The sequence below is a fragment of the Rhinolophus sinicus genome, linkage group LG06, assembly GCF_036562045.2.
Source record: "Rhinolophus sinicus isolate RSC01 linkage group LG06, ASM3656204v1, whole genome shotgun sequence".
Classification (NCBI taxonomy): Eukaryota; Metazoa; Chordata; class Mammalia; order Chiroptera; family Rhinolophidae; genus Rhinolophus; species Rhinolophus sinicus.
Window position 1 is genome coordinate 115,974,173 of NC_133756.1, and position 19,777 is coordinate 115,993,949.

A 19,777-nucleotide genomic window follows, 5' to 3' on the forward strand; every position below is an offset into this window, starting at 1 on the left:
CTTTAAAAAGCAGATGAGCAGGACCACCCCATACCCCCAGAATTCGAAACTGCGCTCTGCGTCGCACAGGCTTTGGGACTTTAAACTATCTGTAAAATGGGAATACTGCCCGCCGAATTTGTAGACTCGTCAAGACAATCATGTAAACAAGGAATGAAAAGCACCCAACACACAGTATAGTAGTCTGTTTTTATCATTCCTTCTCCCGCCAAGGGGGTGCGAGAGTTAAAGAAACTGTTGCTGGGAAGTGGATCACTAATTTCAGCCAGAACCTGACCCACTGAAACCTGAAACTCTGGGAATGGATAGGAAACTCGAGCAGCCCTCGGGTCCCTTCCTGACGACCCTCTGTGAAAAATCGATTCGCGATGAAGGGCGCGCAGCCCCTTCCCTGCACCCCACCCCCACCCCCACTCCTACTAGGGGCGCGGCCGCCTCCCCCGCACGCTGCCGGAGGCTTCGGGAATAAAACAAGACGGGGTCGGGCGGAGTGGGGCAGCCTGGCCGGCTGCAGGCTTCGGCGCCCTCCCGAACCTCGGGCCTCTCGAGTCCAAAGACGCGAGGCAGTGTTTTCCTCTAGGAAGCCTGCCGGCCGGGGGCGCGGCGGGCTGTGGGCGTGGCGAGCGCGCGCCACCCTTCCTGCTGTGGCGCCCCCACCTGGGAGTGCGCACGGGAGCGCGCGGGGAGAGCGGGCGCGCGCGGCAGCCGTGCCCGCGCCGCGCCGCCTCGCCTCATCCTCACCCCGCGGCCGCGGGACGCCCCGGCCCCTCCCCTCCCCCGCGAGCTGCGCACCGCCTGCCCGCCGACCCGGCCGCCGGCGCCCGCGCCCTTGTGCTCCCGACCCCGCGGTGGGCTCCAGGCGACCGACAGCATGAGCGGCGGCGGCGACGTTGTGTGCACCGGCTGGCTGAGGAAATCGCCCCCTGAGAAGAAGTTGAGGCGCTATGTGAGTGCGGGCGGTTAGCGGGCGCGGCCCCGGAGGGCGCGGGCGGGGGGCGCCCCGCGGCCTACAGAGGGGCTGGGGGCTCCGGGAGGGACCGTGCGGACGGGGAGGGCGGACCCCGGGACCTCCGGGGGGCCGATGATCGGCCGGCGCGCCTCGCGCCTCGGGTCTGTGTGGGGCACCTGCACACCTGTCACAGGTGCGCCGCCGAGGGGCGGGGCGGGCGGGCAGGTGGAGGCTGCGGCTCTCTCTCCGCGGGGCGGCAGCGCCTCCCTAGCCAGCCTCCCTGTAAACTACATACAGTATTGAAGTTTGTATTGATTGTTTTTGGAGAGCTCGGAGTTGATTCCCGGAGCTGGGGGACGCTAGTAACCCGGAGCGGCTTCCGCCTGCAAGGTTGGGGGAGTGGGCGGGAAAGGGGGGCGTAGGCTGTGGGTCCGTGTCGCGCGGCCCCACAAAGGGCGAGGCGCCTCACACCCTTTCCCCCTTCCCTGCCTCTGCTCGCCCCTCCCGGTGGCCGCCTGCTTCCTTCCAGTCCGGTCTCTGCATCATGGGGCAGCGTCAGCGGCATGTGCAGCCCTTGTACTAAGTGACTCATTTGTTTGTCCCCCTTCTTTCCCTTTATTCTGTATGTGTCTCACATACATGCCGCCGCCCCCCCCCCCCAACTCCTCGATGGTGACACTGCAGTTTGGTCTGCTATAATTGGCCCTGGTTTTTGTATTGTGCAGTCCTGGGTGTCTGGGGTCGAGAGAGATCAAGGTTCTCAGTTGCCAGGTGGTGCTAACCGACAGTGTTTACTGAAATTGCTGGGACGGCCACTCCCTCCCTGCTAGGTGCAAAACGGGCAGCATCATGGGAAAGGTGGTACAGTCTGGTGCTGAGCGGTCAGGAGGTCTGGTTCCCTCCTGCCCCCCACCCAAAACTAAAAACAAGACGCCTTGCTTGGTGGGGTCAAAGTACAAGCGGGTGCCAATTACTGAGATTTGGCTAACATCAGCTCTGGGCTGTGAGCAGGAGTTTGGAAATAGAAGTAAGGTCGCTAAAACGTGTCAAGGTCTCCCATCCTTTCCTTCTTCACTTCCTATGAAATGCCCTTGTTAAACTGACTAGTAGTGCTCGACGCTCTGGGAGCATTCCCACAGCGTGGAAGTGAGCTAGCTGTTGCATTCCAGCTGCAGTGCATCAAGGGAGCTCTGAATAGACCCTGCCCTCTGTCAGCTGCACCAGTGGCTGTCCATGGGGGGAGAGGCAGAAGCTTACCAGAGTTTCCTGTCTTGGCTCCCCAGATCAGAACCAAGGGACTTTTGGCCTCTGGATTGAGGAAGTGACATTCTGTTTTTCAAAGGAAGTGTTGTTGTTGGGGAGTGCAAGTGTATGTGTATGTACGTACATGAAATCAGGCTCTTATTTATATCATTTGCTGGGAAAGCATTCTAAGGATTTAGCACAGGACTTTTGAAAGTGGACATAGATTTAAAATATAGTAGGGATGTGGCAATGAAGTATTCATCTCAGTTTTAAAGCTCATTTTCAGGGGTGTCCATGTAGCCAAAGAATTATAATCACTAAGAAACTTTTCTACTCTTCAGGGTTGTATCAGTTCATTAGGAAAGGTGAATTTTTATATTAGGTTAAGGAACAGTAATTTACTACTAATATTTTTATAACTATAAAAAAACAAAAACGGGCTGCCTGGTGGCTCAGTTGGTTAGATCGCAAGCTCTTAACAAGGTTGCCGGTTCAATTCCCACATGGGATGGTGGGCTGTGCCCCCTGCAACTAAGATTGAAAACGCGACTGGACTTGGAGCTGAGCTGCGCCCTCCACAACTAGATTGAAGGACAACGACTTGGAGCTGATGGGCCCTGGAGAAACACACTGTCCCCCAATATTCCCTAATAAATAAATAAATTTAATGAATTTTAAAAAAGAGTTTAAAAAAAAATCTTTGGCCCTCAAAGAGCTTCTGAAAACTATGAAAAGTGTAAGACCATACCAGCTAGTAGAAATAAAGTATCCAGTAAAAATGTGACTGTTAACTGTCAAATTAGAACTCTATTCCCAAGAACCTTGAAACTTGATTTTTGAAACAGTTTGCAAACAATTTGATATTGTATCTACATTTGACCAATGACTACTTCAATTCTATCACCCAGACTGTATGACCCATTTCTTGGGTATTTTTGTTTCCAAAAACAAAAAACTTTAGCTCAAAATAACCAAGCTTGGAGGCTTTTGGATCAGGCACCTTTTTTATCCATACCTCATTTTATTGCGCGTTGCTTTATTGCTCTACATAGGTGTTGTGTTTTTACAAATGGAAGACAAGGCTTCCACCAGCAAAAAGATTACAATTCGCTTTAATGAGAAACTAACTTTATTGCAACAATCGCTTTATTGCAGTGGTCTGGAACCAAACCTGCATTATCTCCGAGGTATGTCTGTACATACTTGACACCCTGCAGTCATGCGATGACCTCAGCCTCCTTCCCATCTTCCCCACAGCTCTAGCCCATAAGGCGTCTGACCAAACTAACAGCTTTTCTTAGGCTTAGGAGCGATGTGTTCCATTGGTATGACTGGAAGTCTCCCTTACTATGGACGTGTAGTTCTCTTAGTTGAAACTGAGCTGATCTGTGTAACCCTAAACTCTTGAGGAACCGTCTGCTTATATATCTTGTATTCTTTTTAGGTACTGAGAATTTTTGTACCCAGTTTTGAGTTAGAATTCTGCCAGTTCCCTCTGTTCACTAGAGGCCTAAGTTCACTAGAACCCACCTAGGGAAGAAGTATTTTACAGCCCTATTGCTAAACACACACTCTCAAATAGCTGTTTATTCTGGTATATATGGTATATAGTAGCCATGTGATATTATAGATGAATAAATCTTCATTATAAGAATGTATCAAGTGTCTGAGATAGTGGAAAAAGCAGTTGATAAACTAGATCACAACTATTAAAAATTAATTTAACAAACCTACCTCTTATTTAATTTGGGGAGGGGGTAGGTGTAAGGGAAAACAATAACTTGAAAGAAGCTATGGCAAATGTTACCAAGAATTAGCTTTAGGGATTTTTCTTATCAGCTTTTTCTAATTTGTTAATCATAAGAAAGTGTGAAAGTCTATTCAGTGTTTTCTGTGTGCCCTGGAGGAATCACAGAAAGTGACCTCTGCAAAATGGCGAGTATTGCCTCTGGGTCATCACGATGTGAGTGCTTTGGGAGGCGGGTACAAGGAACAGCCCTCCCATCCCGCTTCAGAGAGTGTGTGTGTGTGCGTGTGTGTACACGTATGTAAAGCTGAAACCAGATTTTCTTGAGGAAAAACACTTTATGACATATCCTGCTCTGTAATTTTTTACGTATTAATTTCACCTGTTAAAAGATTTAGGGGCAAAGATTGGCAGCAGCACTGCCCCCTAGTGGCTAATTTGGAGAAAGTTGAGTATTGATTCTCATGAACAACTGAATTAAGGAAACTAATTGTTTTTATTATATCTATTAAATACGTTTATTTATTAAGTATCTGTGTCCCAAGCGCTGGATTAGATGCTGGGAATAAAAATTAAGCCAGCCCTTCAGGCTTAGCAGATGACCTTGCCTCTCTTTCACAAAGAACATTGAAGCTATCAGGCAGCAGCTGTCTGCACATAGTGTGATGGAATTTCCAAGTGTATGTGTATCTGCGTGGCTCCTTTCCTCTTGCCCTCTTCTTAGAGTGGATGGGGTACCCCTTCTACCTGAGCCAGCCCGCTCCCTGTGCTCTTGATGATGTCCTCTCCTACCTGTGCAGCTCCTTCTTTCTATCATGAATCTTCAACTTTTTCCCAGCTACGTACGTATTCCTTTCCATTAAACATACTTGCTGTTAAAAAATTCTCCCTCAATATCGCCCCCATTCCTTCTCACCATGCTTTCTTTTTCTTTAGGGCTAAACTCGTTAACAATGCTTTATATTGTTTCCACGTCTCCCATCTTCCTCTCAGGCAGCTCCAATGTGAAACCTACTTTGTCATTTCACCAAAGCTATTCTTAGTAAAGCACCAGTGACACGCAGGTCACTAAATTCAGAGGTTTATTTTTCACTCCTCATTCTAATTTCTCTTGTCACTGCTTGGTCACAATGGACCACTCACTCTTTCTTGAAACACCTTCCTCTTATCTTGAATGATACCATATATGCCTGGTTTTTCTCCTTTTCTGGCCATTCCATGTCTCCTTTGCTAGACCAACCCTCTTTACCCAGTCCTTAAAGTTTGAAGCTCCTGTTTAGTCACAGTGGCTAAGGTCTAGGCTCTTTTCTCCTCCTCAGAGATCTCGTCCATTCTCCTTCCTGGCTTGAGTTATTATTTGCTGGTCATTATCAAGTTAAATTTCCACCCCTCTGGTTGTGTTCTGAACTCCAGACTTGCATATGCAGTTGTTACCTGGACCCCTGTAGCTGAATGTCTCCCCGTCAGCACAAACTCACCACTCCCAAAACCAAACTCTTCTTTATCTCTCTCTTTTTTACCCATGTGTGCTCAGTAAATGGTGCCGCTGACTACCCAGTGGCTCAAGTGGGAAACTTGGGAATCATCCATGACTCTCTGTCACCCGCTATTCTACATCTAATCTTCCACCAAAATCCACTAGTGCCAACATCCGGTATCTTTTATTATACACTTTTGCATCCCTCCTGCCATGACTCAGGATTATCATTTTAACAGCTGTCCATTGAGCACTCACCCTGTGCCAGGCACTGTGCTTAGACCCCCGATCTCTTAATTTAATCCTTTTAGCCCTAGGAAAAAGGAAGTGACTTTCCCAGCATCACCTACCTTTGTCCCAAAGCCTGAGCTTTGTTTAAGTTAAACTTTTTGAGATAATTGTAGATGCATATCTAGTTGTAAGAAATAGTATAGAGAGATCCCATGTACCCTTTACCCAGTCTCTCCTAGTAGTAACATCTTGCAAAAGCTCTAGTACAGTGTCACGATCGCATCCTAACAATGATATAGTCAAGATACAGGACACGTCCATCACCACACGATCCCTCCCATTGGTGCTGCCATTTTCCAGTCACTTTCCCTCCCTACCACATCCTTAGCCCATGACAACCACTATTTTGTTCTCCATTTCTATAATTTTGTCATTTCATGAGTGTTACATAAATGGATTCACGCAGTGTGGAACTTTAAATATTGGGTTTTTTTTCATTCAACATCATCTGGAAATTCATCAAAGTTGTTGCATGCATTTCTTTTTTACTGCTGCCTGGTATTCCAAGGTATGGATGTACCACAATTCATTTGTTTAACAGCTGACCCACTGGTTGTAATTTACACTTTCCCTTATGGATAATGATATTGAACATCTTTTCATGTGACTTTTTGTCATCTGTGTATCCTCTTTGGTCAGCTGTCTCCCTCCAAGTCTTCTGTCCATTTTCTGTATGGCTTTTCTTTCTTTAACGATTGAGTTTTGAGAGTTCTTTATATGTTCAAGATACCAGTCCTTGTCAAATATGTGGTTTGAAGGTATTTCCTTCCAGTCGGTAGCTTTTCTTTTCATTCACTTCACAATATTCTTTCACAGCAAAATTTTTTTATTAGGATGACGTTCAGTTTATTAATTTTTTGTTATTTGACTTCCTCAAGTCTAAGAACTCTTTGCCTCGCCCCATGTTACAGAGATTTTTCTCCTTTTCCCCTAAACACTTCATAGTCTTACATTTTTCATTTAAGTCCATGATCTGTTTTGAGTTCATTTTTGTGGTGACACTTAGATTTAGTGTTTTGTTTTGTTTTTCTAGCAGCATATGCTCGATTACTCTAGCACCATCCTTTTTGACAAGGCCATGCTTTCTTCATTGAATTGCTTTTGCACCTTCACCATGAATCAGTTGTATGGACGTGTTTGTATGGGCCTGTTTCTGGGTTATCTGTTCTGGTCCATTGTTCCGTGTGACTATCCCGCTGCCAATACCACACAGTCTTGATGACTGTAGCTGTACAAAAAGTCTTGAAATCTGGTAAACCAACTCCTCCACTTTATTCTTGATCCAGTTATTCTTAAATTTGCCTAAAGGTAATTTTGAAAAGTCAGCTCATCAGAAAATTTCAAAAGTATTAAAGTGTAAATAAAAATTACCTGTAATCCCATTAACCTTGAATTTTTTCTTTAAACTTATTTTCTCAACAGAGAATGTAAGTGTAACAAATACACTTTAGTTCAATAATTTATAAAACTGCCATAATGTGCCAAGCACTCAAGTTCTGGGACTACAAAAAAGAAAAAGAAAAGGCTTCCTAGAGAGGTGGCTATAACTAGAATTAAGCCAAGAGAAGAAAGATTTCCAGCCAGAGAAACCACTGACAGCGGGGGGCCAGATGGCGGGGCCTGCCTAAGTATGCAGGGACCCCAAACACTGTTTGGTGTTGCTGGACTGTCTGCAGGGCGATGTGAGGCTGGAAAGGTAGGCAAGAGATAACAGGTGGGCTGGTAAGAACCGGGGAGAGACACTGATGGCTACCTGGTACATGAAGAGATGCTCAACGTCCCTAATCACCAGGGAAATGCAAATCAAAACCACAGTGAGATATCGCCTCACACCTGTCAGAATGGCTGTCATCAACAAGACAAGAGATGAGTGTTGAGGAGGATGTGGAGAAAAGGGAAGCCCGGGCACTGTTGGTGGGAATACAAATTGCTACAGCCATGAGAGAAAAGAGTATAGAGGTCCTTCATACAATTCAAAATGGAACTACCGTATGATCCAGCAGTTCCACTTCTGGCTATATATCCAAAAAAAATGAAAACAGGATATCCAAGAGATATCTGCATCCCTATGTTGACTGCAGCATTATTTACAATAGCCAAGATTATATTGGTGGACCATGGATTATATTGTCCATTTACGAATAATGCATGAATGGAGAAAGAAGATCTCACACATGCGCACACACACACACAGAACAATATTTTTCAGCCATGAGAATGAAGGAAAGCTTGCCATTTGTGACAACAGAGATGGACTTTGAGGGCATTGTACTAAGTGAAATAATTCAGATAGATGGACGAATACTGTATGATATCACCTGTATGTGGAATCTGAAAAAGCCAAACTTACAGAAATAGAGAGTGGCATGGTGGTTACCAGAGGCTGGGGGGTAGAGGAAATGAGTAGATGTTGGCCAAAGGGTACAAACTTCCAGTTAGAAGATGAATAAATTCTAGAAATCGAATGAAAAGCATTGTGATTATAGGTAATAATATTGTATCGTGTACCTGAAAATTGCTAAGAGAGTAGCTCTTAAATGTTCTCACCACAAAAAAAGAAATGGTAATTATGTAATATGACGAAGCGGTTAGCTAACACTACGTTGGTAATCGTATTGCATTATATATCAAACCAGCATGTTGTACACCTTAAACGTACACAGTGTGGTATTTCAATTACGTCTCAATATGTTATATTTCAGTTACATCTCATTAAAGCTGGGGGACAAAAAAGAACAGGGGAGGTCTTTAGAAACTAGAGTGAATTTAAGATTTCTTTCTAGACCATCCTAAGCAGCCAGGGCTTTACTCCAATAGCCTATTTGAGTATTTAAATAAATGTTCTATCTGGTTCCAGTTCCCGGGGCAGATGACCTGATGGAAATTCCTTTTAGCAGCTTTCTGTTCTGTGGTCCTGATCACCGGTTTGGTTCTTTGATTGTGTTCACAACATCAAAGAGACCGCTCTAACCCAGGCCCAGTCTCCTGAGTTTCTTCTCACCAGCATTGGGTCAAATTCTTCATTTGGAAGCAACATCCGTGTCTATCAACAGAGGAATGAATAAACAAAAGGTGGTATATGCGTACAGTGGAACATTATTCAACCTTACAAAGGAAGGAAATTTTGACACGTGCTCATATTACAAAATGAATGAACCTAAATGACATCATGCTAAGTAAAACAAGCCAATCACAAAAGGACAAGTACTATGTGATTCCATTTATATGAGATCCCTAGAGGAGTCAAATTCATAGAGACAGAAAGGAGAAGGGTGGTTGCCTGGGCCTGGCGGGAGGGGGCAGAGGAAATGGAGAGTTATTGTTTAATGGGTACAAGGTTTCAGTTTTGCAAGATGAAAAGAGTTCTCCAGGCAGGTGCAAGTGATGGTAGCGCAAAAATATGAACGCTTGATGCCACTGAACTGTACACTTAGTAAAAATGGTTACGATGGTAAATTTTGTGATATGTATGTTAGCATAATCTTAATAAAAACCAAAACTCCTCATTTGCTAAGGGTTAGTACTTGGCCCTGCTAATACTTGTAATCCAAGGAAAAAGGACAGGATGGAACCTTCACAGCCATGAACGATAATAGAATGTTCTCTCGGGGCTGTCTAAAGGACCAGGGGCAGTGCCGTTGCACCAAGCAGGACCATCCCCGCTGCTTTGCTTAATGAAACGACTTTCATGTTGCTTTCCATCTTTAGCTGACCTTTCTCTGGCGAGAAGGGGATAATGGAATGTAGTTACCTCAGACTCAGCAGATATGCTGAGAAACATAGGTTCCTGCCCAGGCTATTACCTGCGTCCACATTCATGTTGACAAGCATTTATTTTGTATCCTTTCCCTTCCTTCAAAGAATTTGCAGGCTAGGGAGACCAGAAGTATACATGTGAAACAGAACAATGCCCTTATATGGTGTTATGTGGTCCAGGCAGCAAGTTTTATGGAGGCGAGAGCGCTGAGCCTGGGGAAAATGGAAGGGCTTCCTGGAGTGGGAGGTGTGGATGTGAGCTGGACTTAAAAGATTAGGGCCTAGAAAGGAAAATGGCCATTCAAGTGGGAAAGGGGCACTGCACACGGGATTTGGGGGCAGTGAAAATCCAACCAGAGTAGAAGAGTCTATAGTAGAAACCAAAGAGGTTTGGAAAAGGCAGAGCTGAGGGGGCTAGTCCGTAACAGGCCTGAGATGGGAGGATGACATTTATTAATTAAGAACATCAATCTAACTCAATAACTCTTTGCCTCTCAGACGGCCACTCCTTCAGTGTGAAATGTCAGTGGTGTGTGGACAGTGGTTACCTTCAGAAGAGTGTCTAAGTGTTTCAAGGGCCTTTGGGTCCTTGAGCAAATGACTTGATTCTCTGAGCCTACTTCCTTGACTCTGAAATTAGAGTGATATGTCTTACTTCACTGGCTTTGAGAATTTACTGGGATAACAGGTGAAAGAAATGGTAGCCCAGAGTAGCCCAGTGTCTAGCCCAGAGTAGGTAGTTAATATTGGGGGATGTGACAGGAGGGGCTGTTTGTTTATATTTGCTCTAACCCTTTCCTAGGAACGCTGAACAGAGCGTGGATGTCTTCATATCCCTCTCAAGTTGGGGCCAGACCTGAAGTTTACAAGGTCAGAATGTAGGTGGAATTCTCAAGCTAGATACCACATCAGGTTCTAGGGAGTTAATTTTTCCTGAAAGGAACATCTCAGAGGTCTCCTGATTGTTGTCCAGGAAGGGAAATGAAACCCCCTGGGAATTTGTCTGGTGCTGTCCCTTTGACCAGTCCCTGGGAAATACGTGTGTGCTAGGAGCCCTAATGATCGATGTGTGGGATTCTGGAGCGCGTGTTTGAGAACGGTTTACAATGCGGACACTTCCCAGTAAGTGGTCACCCTTTGAGGCTGGTGGCTCACACCTTCCACGCCCCTCCACAGTGAGTCCGTGTCTTGGCTTGTTTCCATGGCACTTGTTTCACTTCTAGTTCGGCTTTCTCACGTTGGGCTTGTGTCTGTCTCGCTCTGCTAGGTTACGTGCACTTTACATGGTGGTGTAAGCATCGCTCGGAGCGCTCGGTGCGACTTGCCAGGCAGAACCTGTCAAAGTCATTGTCATTTATGTCTTACGACGACCCCCACCCCCAGGTTTATGCTTTCTTCTTTTCATGTATCTACCAGTTGTCAAAATAGTGAGTGGGTTCCTTAGTATGCTTCAAAGTGATCAATTAGGGTATTTTCAGTATTGTTCTGAGCTCACATATTTATACATATTTGATGAATTTGCATCTGTTTTAGTTGTTATGCTTATCGATGCTCAGTGTGTGCTATCTTTAGCCAGTGGGAGCCTATTTAATTTGTCTTCTGAGTTCTTTGGACACGACCTTACCAGTATTTGATAGTTTCTTTGTTGTCTGGTATGACAAGGTGTTCCAGGCTTATCGCGTACATTTCCTGATCCAGGCCTAGAATTAGCCATTTCCTCAAAGAGTTCTTTTAGCAAAAAACGGTCTCTAGAAACCCACATGGTAATACCCAGGGGTGCTTCTTGCTGTTGGGCTGGTCACACTTAATTTTCACATGGTTATAATTAACATGAGCTGTCATTTCATGTACTGCTTTTTTCCACAAACCATCATTGTGAATACTTTTATTTACTTCTACCTAGTATTTTTTTCCAGTTTTTAATTATGAAAAATTGCGTTTAGACTTAACGTGCTGGGGAATCTGCCATTTCACCTTCCTGTACAACAGTAGAGAAAATGGTCTAATGAAACACCAGTTCACACAGTTTCCAATATTAACAAGATTTCATTATGTGTTTCATCTATCCTTTTTACTATTTCTTTGCTGGAATATTTTAAAGCAGATCCTAGAAGTGTACCAAGGTCTTATAATATCATGTGAGTGAATGTACCAGACCTTACGTGCACATTTCCTCTGGTGAGACATTTGTGTTACTTCGTTATTCACTGTTACGTGCCGCACAGGCCTGTTCTCTTCTACAGGTGGAACCTCTGAGAGTTTCACCTCAGCTGATGAGCCACAGCATTTAGACAGATATCAGTAGCATCCCCACAGTTTACTGGGAAGCTTCTCTTGGACAGGCAATCAGTGTATCTTTCCTTAGCTGCTCTGGAAGAACGTGCCATTGGGCGCTCCGCAGGCTTGCAAGAGCTTTTTCTATGTAGTAGATTTTCTTGTAAGGATTATAGGAATGAGACTGTCGCTTTGATCTTCTGACATAATTTTCTAGAGGAAAAAAATGGGTATAGGCTACACACACATACTTTTTGGGATACCGACAGAGGCTACCTACAGTGTGCCGAGCTGAATGCCCACTAGTAGTCTCACTACAGGTGCGGTCATTAACAAATAGTGAGCGTCTGCAGTGGGTGCGTGTTCCCCTCTGGGTTTACAAGCTCGCTGGGGAGTCAGCTGGGCTTCGGCTTCTAATGGCAGGCCCTACGAGTGGCAAAGATCAGTGCTGTCGGAGCCCAGGAGAGACTGGCCTGGTGTGGTCCCCAAGTTCCGTGTCACAAGGCCTACATTTAGACTTAACGTGCTGGGGAATCTGCCATTTCACCTTCCTGTACTCAGTTCCTCATTCATTCTGAGGACTCGGTTTGCGTGTCACCTTGTGGCAGCCTGTGCCACCCCACCCTCCCCATCAGAAAGAGTTGGGGAACCCCTTCTCCACGCTCCTGTGTCATACGCCTTAGTACCTCGGACTTGCTGTTGTTTGTGCTGTGCTTCCCCCAGACGGGCAGCTTCTAGATGGCACCTTGACCTTCATTCATCCTTGTAGCCCTGGCACCTAAAGCACTACAAGTTATTGTTGATGAGGAGTTTATATGCTTTTAAGTTTTGAACAAATAGGATTGGTTATGTTAGGATTGGTGACGTTTCTTTGAAAAAGAAAGAACTTGAGCTGAAATTGGATTGAAAGTGCAATTTTTTTTTTTTTAGAAACAGGTTTTGGGAACTTTCATGGGCTAGGCTATTAAAAATTGAATTCTTTTGTAATACTTAAAAATTCACTCTTATAATGTTACTGTAAACAGACTATTAAAAATAACAATATTCAAAAAGATCACCTGTAATACTCTTACCATGGCATAAATATTAACATTTTAGTGTATTTCCTTTCCTGTATTCCTATGTGCTTTGTATATTTTTTAAAATCAGAGTAAGACTGTATCACCTTTTGTATGCTTTAAGCTAATGTATTGAAAATATTTCCTTGTGTCACAGTCGTCTACGACAGGATTTCTAATGGCTGCTTAGGCAGAATGACATAAGACAGAGCGTCTCAAGCATGTGTAATAGAAGGACACTTTAAACAAACATTTGTACAAGTTCTTGATGTTGAATTAAATTATCTTTATTATTATGTAACCGAAATGTCTATAAACAAAAACTATGAGATATAATTGTATACTTATAGCTCTTCTACAATTATAAAACCAAAATAAATTTACAAATTAAATAAAAACTTCAGAACCAATATAATTCGTATTAACAACAGTGGACATTTTGCTGAAACTAAATTGCTGCTTAAAATGTAAATATGGCCCTTATTTTTATGGAGCCTGTCTGTTCTGTGTCCCATTCTTGTCTATGTTTGAACTACAGCGAAGCTTTGGTTTGTATAGCGAGCCATTTGGCTTTAGTTGGTATGACTACATTATTTACATATACATTCACCTTTGTCCTTTCTCATTAGTCATTAGTGTAGGATATTAAATAACGTAATTCTTGATATCAATAAGATTATAAATGCAAATGCTGGTAATCAAGGAGCACCTTTCACTTGTAAGATGATCTTTCAGATGATTGAGACTTATGCTTATGACGTATTTTAAAATCACCCTTGCCCTCGAGAGATGAAAACTCAATATTGAAAAAAAATTTTTGAAGTGGGTTTGGAGATCCCTATGGATGTGTCTTTGGACCCTGTATTGAAAAGTCCTGGTTTCACTGTACACGGCATGGGCTCTGAGGGTTAGCTCTGGGTTGGAATCCACACTAAGCCTCCCACGTGGTTAGAACAAGTCTCTTAATCGTTTGGAGCTTTCATTTCAGTCCGTGTAGTGGAGATAATGGTAACTTTAACCAGTTAATTGAACAGTTTGAACCCAGAGGGGTGCAAATACGAATGCTTTTATTTTTCTCCAGTCAGAACTCCCAAGTGTGCTTTGTCAAAATCTCTTTCTCTTCTAGAGGACAAATCCCTTGATGACCTTGGGCAGAGCCTGACACCTTCTGATCACTCTGGGTTATAGAAAGTCCACCATTTTAAGATTTCAATATATCTAATTGGAAGCTTTTCCTACTCCTGTTGCTGACCAGACTTATGGCTCTGGGGATGGAAGTGGGGAAAGGTGGGCTTGGTTTATTTGGAGAGTGTGGAGGTGGGGGACATGGAGTCTCTCTGGACTTCTCTTGTTGTTACGGTGTCTAGGGAAGGGCAAGAGGGAGAGGGGCAGAGACAGGTGGCTCTTGAATAGTTCTTGTTGGGTTCTCCTTGATGACATTTACTGGCTGTCTGACCAGCACCGCCTCTGAGTACACACCCCAAACTTGTGAGTTCTTTGGAGCTTAGGCTCTCCCACTGCTTGGTCTCCAGACCTGGAGACGAAACTGGTATTAAGTTCTTTCAGGCCAGCCCCTCCCTATCCCAGAGCCCCACGGCTGGGGTCCACTTGTACAACGGACAACCCTGTTGGGTGGGGACCTGGCAAGAAGGCTAAGGCCTGCAGTTCCCATGGGACTGCTTGATGCAGGGGACTCGTATCCATGCTGAACAGGAGGTAACAGCACTGCTGTCCCTTCTCACTCCATTTCCCCTTCCCCTGTCCAGAATGACACAGGGCCCGTCGGTAGGTCAGCTGTCTGAGCAGATACTCACCAGGCTCTGCAATTTAAAACATTTTTTGTCCCAGTCCTTGTTTTGTGCCATCCCTATTCTCTGTAACCGATTTTCTTAGAGGAGCCCACTGTAGAGGTAGGAAGAGTACCACCCCAACTTACAGCACTATCCACTAGGTCAGAGGATCCAAGGTTTCCCCTTCCCATCTCTACTCTTCTTTGTGGACTCTGTGTGTGTGTGTTGTGGAGGGGCTGCAGGGGTGGGGGGAACGCAGTGCAGGGACACCAGTGATGGTTGGGTTAGAAGGTCTCACACTGTAGCTTCTTACTAAATTCTTGAATCCACGCAGCCCGAGTTATGGAGGGCTCTCTTTACCTTACGGGGAACTTCCCTCCTCTCTATTCTTAGCTTTGGTTTCTATTTGCCAATTCTGGTGCAACTGGAAAAGTCCCACTCAACGTTCACTTACAATTACTTTATAAGCTGCTGTTGTGTTAAATATAGTAATGTCAGATGCATTTTAAGCACTCTATAAGTGATAACTGTTACAATTAATGCAAGGCCAAATTTATTTGACTCTTCTGTTGTTGGGCATTTAGATCGTTGATTATTTTCCACTACTTTAAATAACACTGTGATCTTTATAGCAAAGACTTTTATCCTTAGGACAAATCCCTGTAAATGGAATTTCTAATTCAAAGGGTGCAGTTATTTGCAAGGCTTTTGATACACCGTACCATATTGCCTCTCAGAAAGGGTAGTTTTGGTTTTCTTGATTCTTCTTTGATACCGATATTACAATCTTTAAAACTACCTGACAATTTGACAAAGTAGTTCCTTGTTTTAATTTGGATTTCTATAATTGCTGCTGATTTGAATACATTTCCATCTATTAATTGACTCGTGTTTTTTAATGACTTGCTTGTTCAAATAGGTGCTTTTTGATATAAATAATTGATGGAGTTGGGAAGACTGAATGGCTGTGGGTAATGTAAAAAGAAAACTTGGAATAACTTGAGCAGGGACTCTCCAGGAGTCGGGAGAGAAAGGACTGACCAAACCTGACCAGATGTGCCTCTTATTTCACAGTTCCCTTCTGAGACCTTTTCAGCTCTGAGTCCATGGATTTCTCCTGTGCAGCATTCTGATTTTAATTTGGTTTCAAGGCCTACCTCAAATGTCACCTACTTTGTGCCACTTCCAGATTTCCTCCTGAAGGAGATTTGACTTCCCACGTCATCCCACCGTACCTCTGTATCGCGCTTACGACATTGCAATGCAACTGTGTTTTTAGCTCTCTCCCCTGAATTACATGAGCTCCTCAAAGGCAGCTATTTTTCTTTTTTGACCTAGTGTTTGGCACAGAGGCACACAAGCAGGAGATCAGGTGATGAATAGGAATCAGCCTCGCTCTTTGGTAGCTCACAGTTTATCAAGGAAAACAGACATCTAAATTTACTAATTAAATATAACGCAGCGTGTTCTGCTATACTAGAGTTGTGGAAAGCGTTGCAGGAGAGTGGAACGGAGTGATTAATTCTACTTGGAGTGTGGCAGTATCAGAGAGAGCAAGAGAAAGTGACAGTGGAGGTAGGCTGTGAAGAGTAAGTAGGAGCTCATTAAGCAGATGGGAAAAGAACATTTCAAGTAATGAGAACAGCTTAACTAAAGACCTAAAGATGGGGGCACTTAAATGTTGAGGGAAAGTGTACAGATGGGCAAGGATGAAGAATGAGGTTCGAGTGACCCCTCTGTTCTCCCCAGGATCCCATCATCATTAACCTTTACTCACTCACCATGATCCCTTTGCTTTGTCTAGAGTATATTCTCTCTCCCCTGACTCCTCAGACCCTATCAGTTACTCTGCAAAATTACTAAATACCTATTATGTACCAGGCACCAAAGGAAAGAGACAGAAATGCATTCATGGACAACTCTGGATGGCATCTTGGGAATGTTTGTCCCATATTGAAAATCTAGACAAATTCTTTTCTTCCAAATAACTGAGACCTTTTCTGTTACAGCAGTTGTAGATAAAATAGATATTCTTAACAATCAAAAGAGTGTTAAAATTTATTTAGTTCCCTGTGATAGGATAACAGTTTTTCTCACCCCTGGCTTAGACAATCACAGAAAATATAGCTTCATCTTTTTTTCTGTAACTGATCTACTTCTTTTGTGACAGTTCCCATCTGTTGTTCCAGTTACTTTTGCTTCATGATAAATCTTTGGACATGAGAACACATGCCCAAAACTTAATGGCATAAGACAACCATTTTGTTTTGCTCACCAATTCTGTGGGTGGGAATGCAGACAATGCATGGCAGGGACTTATCTCTGCTCCCCAATATCGGGGGCCTCAGCTGGGAAGACTTAAATGGCAAGGGGTACCTCAATGGCTAGGAAGTGGAATCTCTGAAAGTGTCTTCACTCACATAACTGTCATCAGGGCTGGGAGGACACACAGGTCCCACTCAGCAGGGGCTGTTGACTAGGGCTTCTCCACGTGGCCTGTGCACACATCCGGGGCTTCCTCCCAATATGGTGGCCTCTATGGAATCAGACTTCTTACACGGTGGCTCAGAGTCTCCAAAACTGAATGTCGTAGTGGAAGATGGAAACTTCATGGACCTTTTTAATGTTCTTGCTTTAGAAGTCACACATGTTCTTTTGCCAGGCTCTAGTGGTCGAAGGAGAAACAGGCCCACTCAGATTCAAGGAAAGGGAACATAGATTCCCAACTAGGGCTTCCAGGCGGGAATTTCCGCCCATTCTTGGGATTTTCTTTTCGCTTTTCCGTTCCCAAATCCCAAGAAAATTTGGCCGCGAAATCGGGAGAATCATTCCTTGAACCCAGGTGGTTGGTAGTATCGGCCGTCACTTTGTGGAAATGATTCATTGTGGAGAACAGAAAACAGTTTATATCTCGGGATTCGGGAATGGGAATGCAAAAATAATTCCTGAGAACGAGTGGGAATTCCCACCTGGAAACCCTACTCCCAATGTCTTAGTAGACAGAACATCAAATAATTTTAGACCATGGTTTTTAAACTGCCGTAATATTTTAACTTTAGTCTAAACAGTCTCCTTTGAATTTTTTCAAAGTTCAACTTCCTAATCAGAGATCTTTGAGTAAATACTCCATCTTTCAGAGTTACACCCACTTCCCTTTCTCTACCTCCAAATCTTGTTTGGTCAAGGCAGGGAGGCATTTCGTCTGCATCATTTATCTCCAGATCCTCATCAATGTAGAACAGTGTCTGGCAAATAGTGGATGCCTAATACCTATTACTAACTGCTTCATGAGAATGTGTGCTATGTCTCCGTGTGAGTTAGAGAGAAGAGGCTATCTGTTGTATCCTCTGCTTCAGTTTGGAATGTGTCCTTGAATTGTCTGTTGAGTTGTAAACAATTCTGTCTGTCCTTTGGGAGTCACGTAGGAACCCACTATGGAGGTGGTGGTGCTAGACGTTTGTCTCCAAGTCTCTGTGCACTGAGAATTCTTTGCTCCCACCACAGACCTCTGCAGCTTCAGGTGCCTGCTTGTCATGCTCAGGTTTTAGGGAGTGAACAGTGCTGCCCAAGTTCATCTTTCTGGCAGCCTCCCGCTACTACCTCCAAGCACCTGCTCCCATCCCACACACTGGCCCAGAGCTGAAGAGTGAACGTTAGTAGCCTGCAACCCACCCTCGTGTTATGTCTAGGAAAAGGGCATCTCGATATTCCTAAAGCTCCATCGCTCCCTGAGTTGAAGCAGCTTGGTGCGAAGGAGTGTGGATGTGAATGAGCGCTGTGTCTCTGTTCACCTGTTCCGCCCCTTTCCTTCCGCATAGGGCCAGAAGGGCCGGGCCGACTTCCCCTTCCACGGCTCGGGCTTCTCCTGCATCACATCCTCCTTTCACTCAAGCTTAGCTGCAAATGAGGAGGTACTTTATATATGAAGTATGTGAAGAGAAACTTCTCTGTCAACAAGAGGATACAAATTAGGAAGCATTTAAAAAATACTATAACAATTATTCCCCATTATACGGAGGCTGAAGTAAAACGACCTAAACTAATTATAGATTAGCTTTCTTCTGCCAAACCACATTTTCACAACTTCAGTCCTGTAAGAGAGTTTGGAAAGTTTTCACCAGGAAGATGTTGGGACATCGTCAGGACTCTGAAGTGCTGCCCCAGCCTTGTTTCTGACTTTACGGAGTGTTTCCTGGAGCCTCAGTTTTCTTTTCAGTAAAATTAGGATATGCTGCCAGCCTTGTGATTGGCAGCTATTACACACTTAGCATGATTTGCATGGAAACCAGTTTTCCGTCCTAGTCGTCCTAAAGGTTCCTAACACTGTTTCCGAATGACCTGGGGTGCTTTAAAACATATACATGCCAGCCTGCTCTAAGTAAATCAGAACCTCTGAGGACCCAGAGATGTATGTTAAAAAGTTAATTCATGTGACTTTGTGCGACTATGGTTTAAAAACTTCCGCAAAAAAAAAGACTAGAAATACAATATTGTAGAGTTCTTGGAGCAAGTCTTTTTTGAGATTTCTATGGCTTCTGTTTAAGTTGGACTTGGTGAAGTTAGAAATCACTTATTTACAGCTTGCTCTTGTGGGCTCCGAAATAACGGCCTTGCCAAGCCCAATTTCATTTCTTCCAAACTCTGTAAACCAAAGGGGCAGATGCAAAGGGCCTCCTTATTTGCGTGAACGTCCACATCAGGGTTTTCTAGGAACCAGAGCTTTGAGCCAGTAAGTGCGATGCTCTTTTGTTACTGCACTTGGTGTGTGTGCTGTTGATGGAAACCATACCTCTAAAGCTGCCTGATCCTGCGCTAATGAATTTGCGTGGCAGTGGATACAAAAGGATCTGTATTATCCTGAAGAGAACAAAGCAGTATTATTTTATCCTTGTACAAAGTTATTGTGCAAAAAAAAAAAAAAATGCCTAAAATGTTTGCTGTGTGCAAGAAACTCTGCTAGGCATTGGGAGGGATAAGAGTTATTATAACCAGGAGTCGTACTAAACTGCTAATATTGGTAACCTGTGTGGATTTGATTGGGAGAGATGGTCAAAGGGGCTTCAATTTTATAGTATTTCAGTTCTTTTCTTAAATAACAGCTTTATTGAGATATAATTCATATACCATAAAATTCACTCTTTTAAAGTGTACAATTCAGTGTTTTCAGTATATTTACAAAGTTGTACGACC

General features: G+C 44.0%; 1 protein-coding gene across 1 annotated transcript in view; it reads left to right on the forward strand.

Annotated features, from left to right (window-relative positions):
* The first annotated feature begins 483 nt into the window (after positions 1–483).
* The window catches only part of GAB2 (GRB2 associated binding protein 2), a 182,633-nt gene continuing 163,339 nt past the window's right edge, over positions 484–19,777 (forward strand). Inside the window, exon 1 of the mRNA XM_019726383.2 lies at positions 484–946. Coding sequence (XP_019581942.2) covers positions 872–946 — 75 coding nt within the window. The 5' untranslated portion in view covers positions 484–871. The remainder of the gene's footprint in view (positions 947–19,777) is intronic.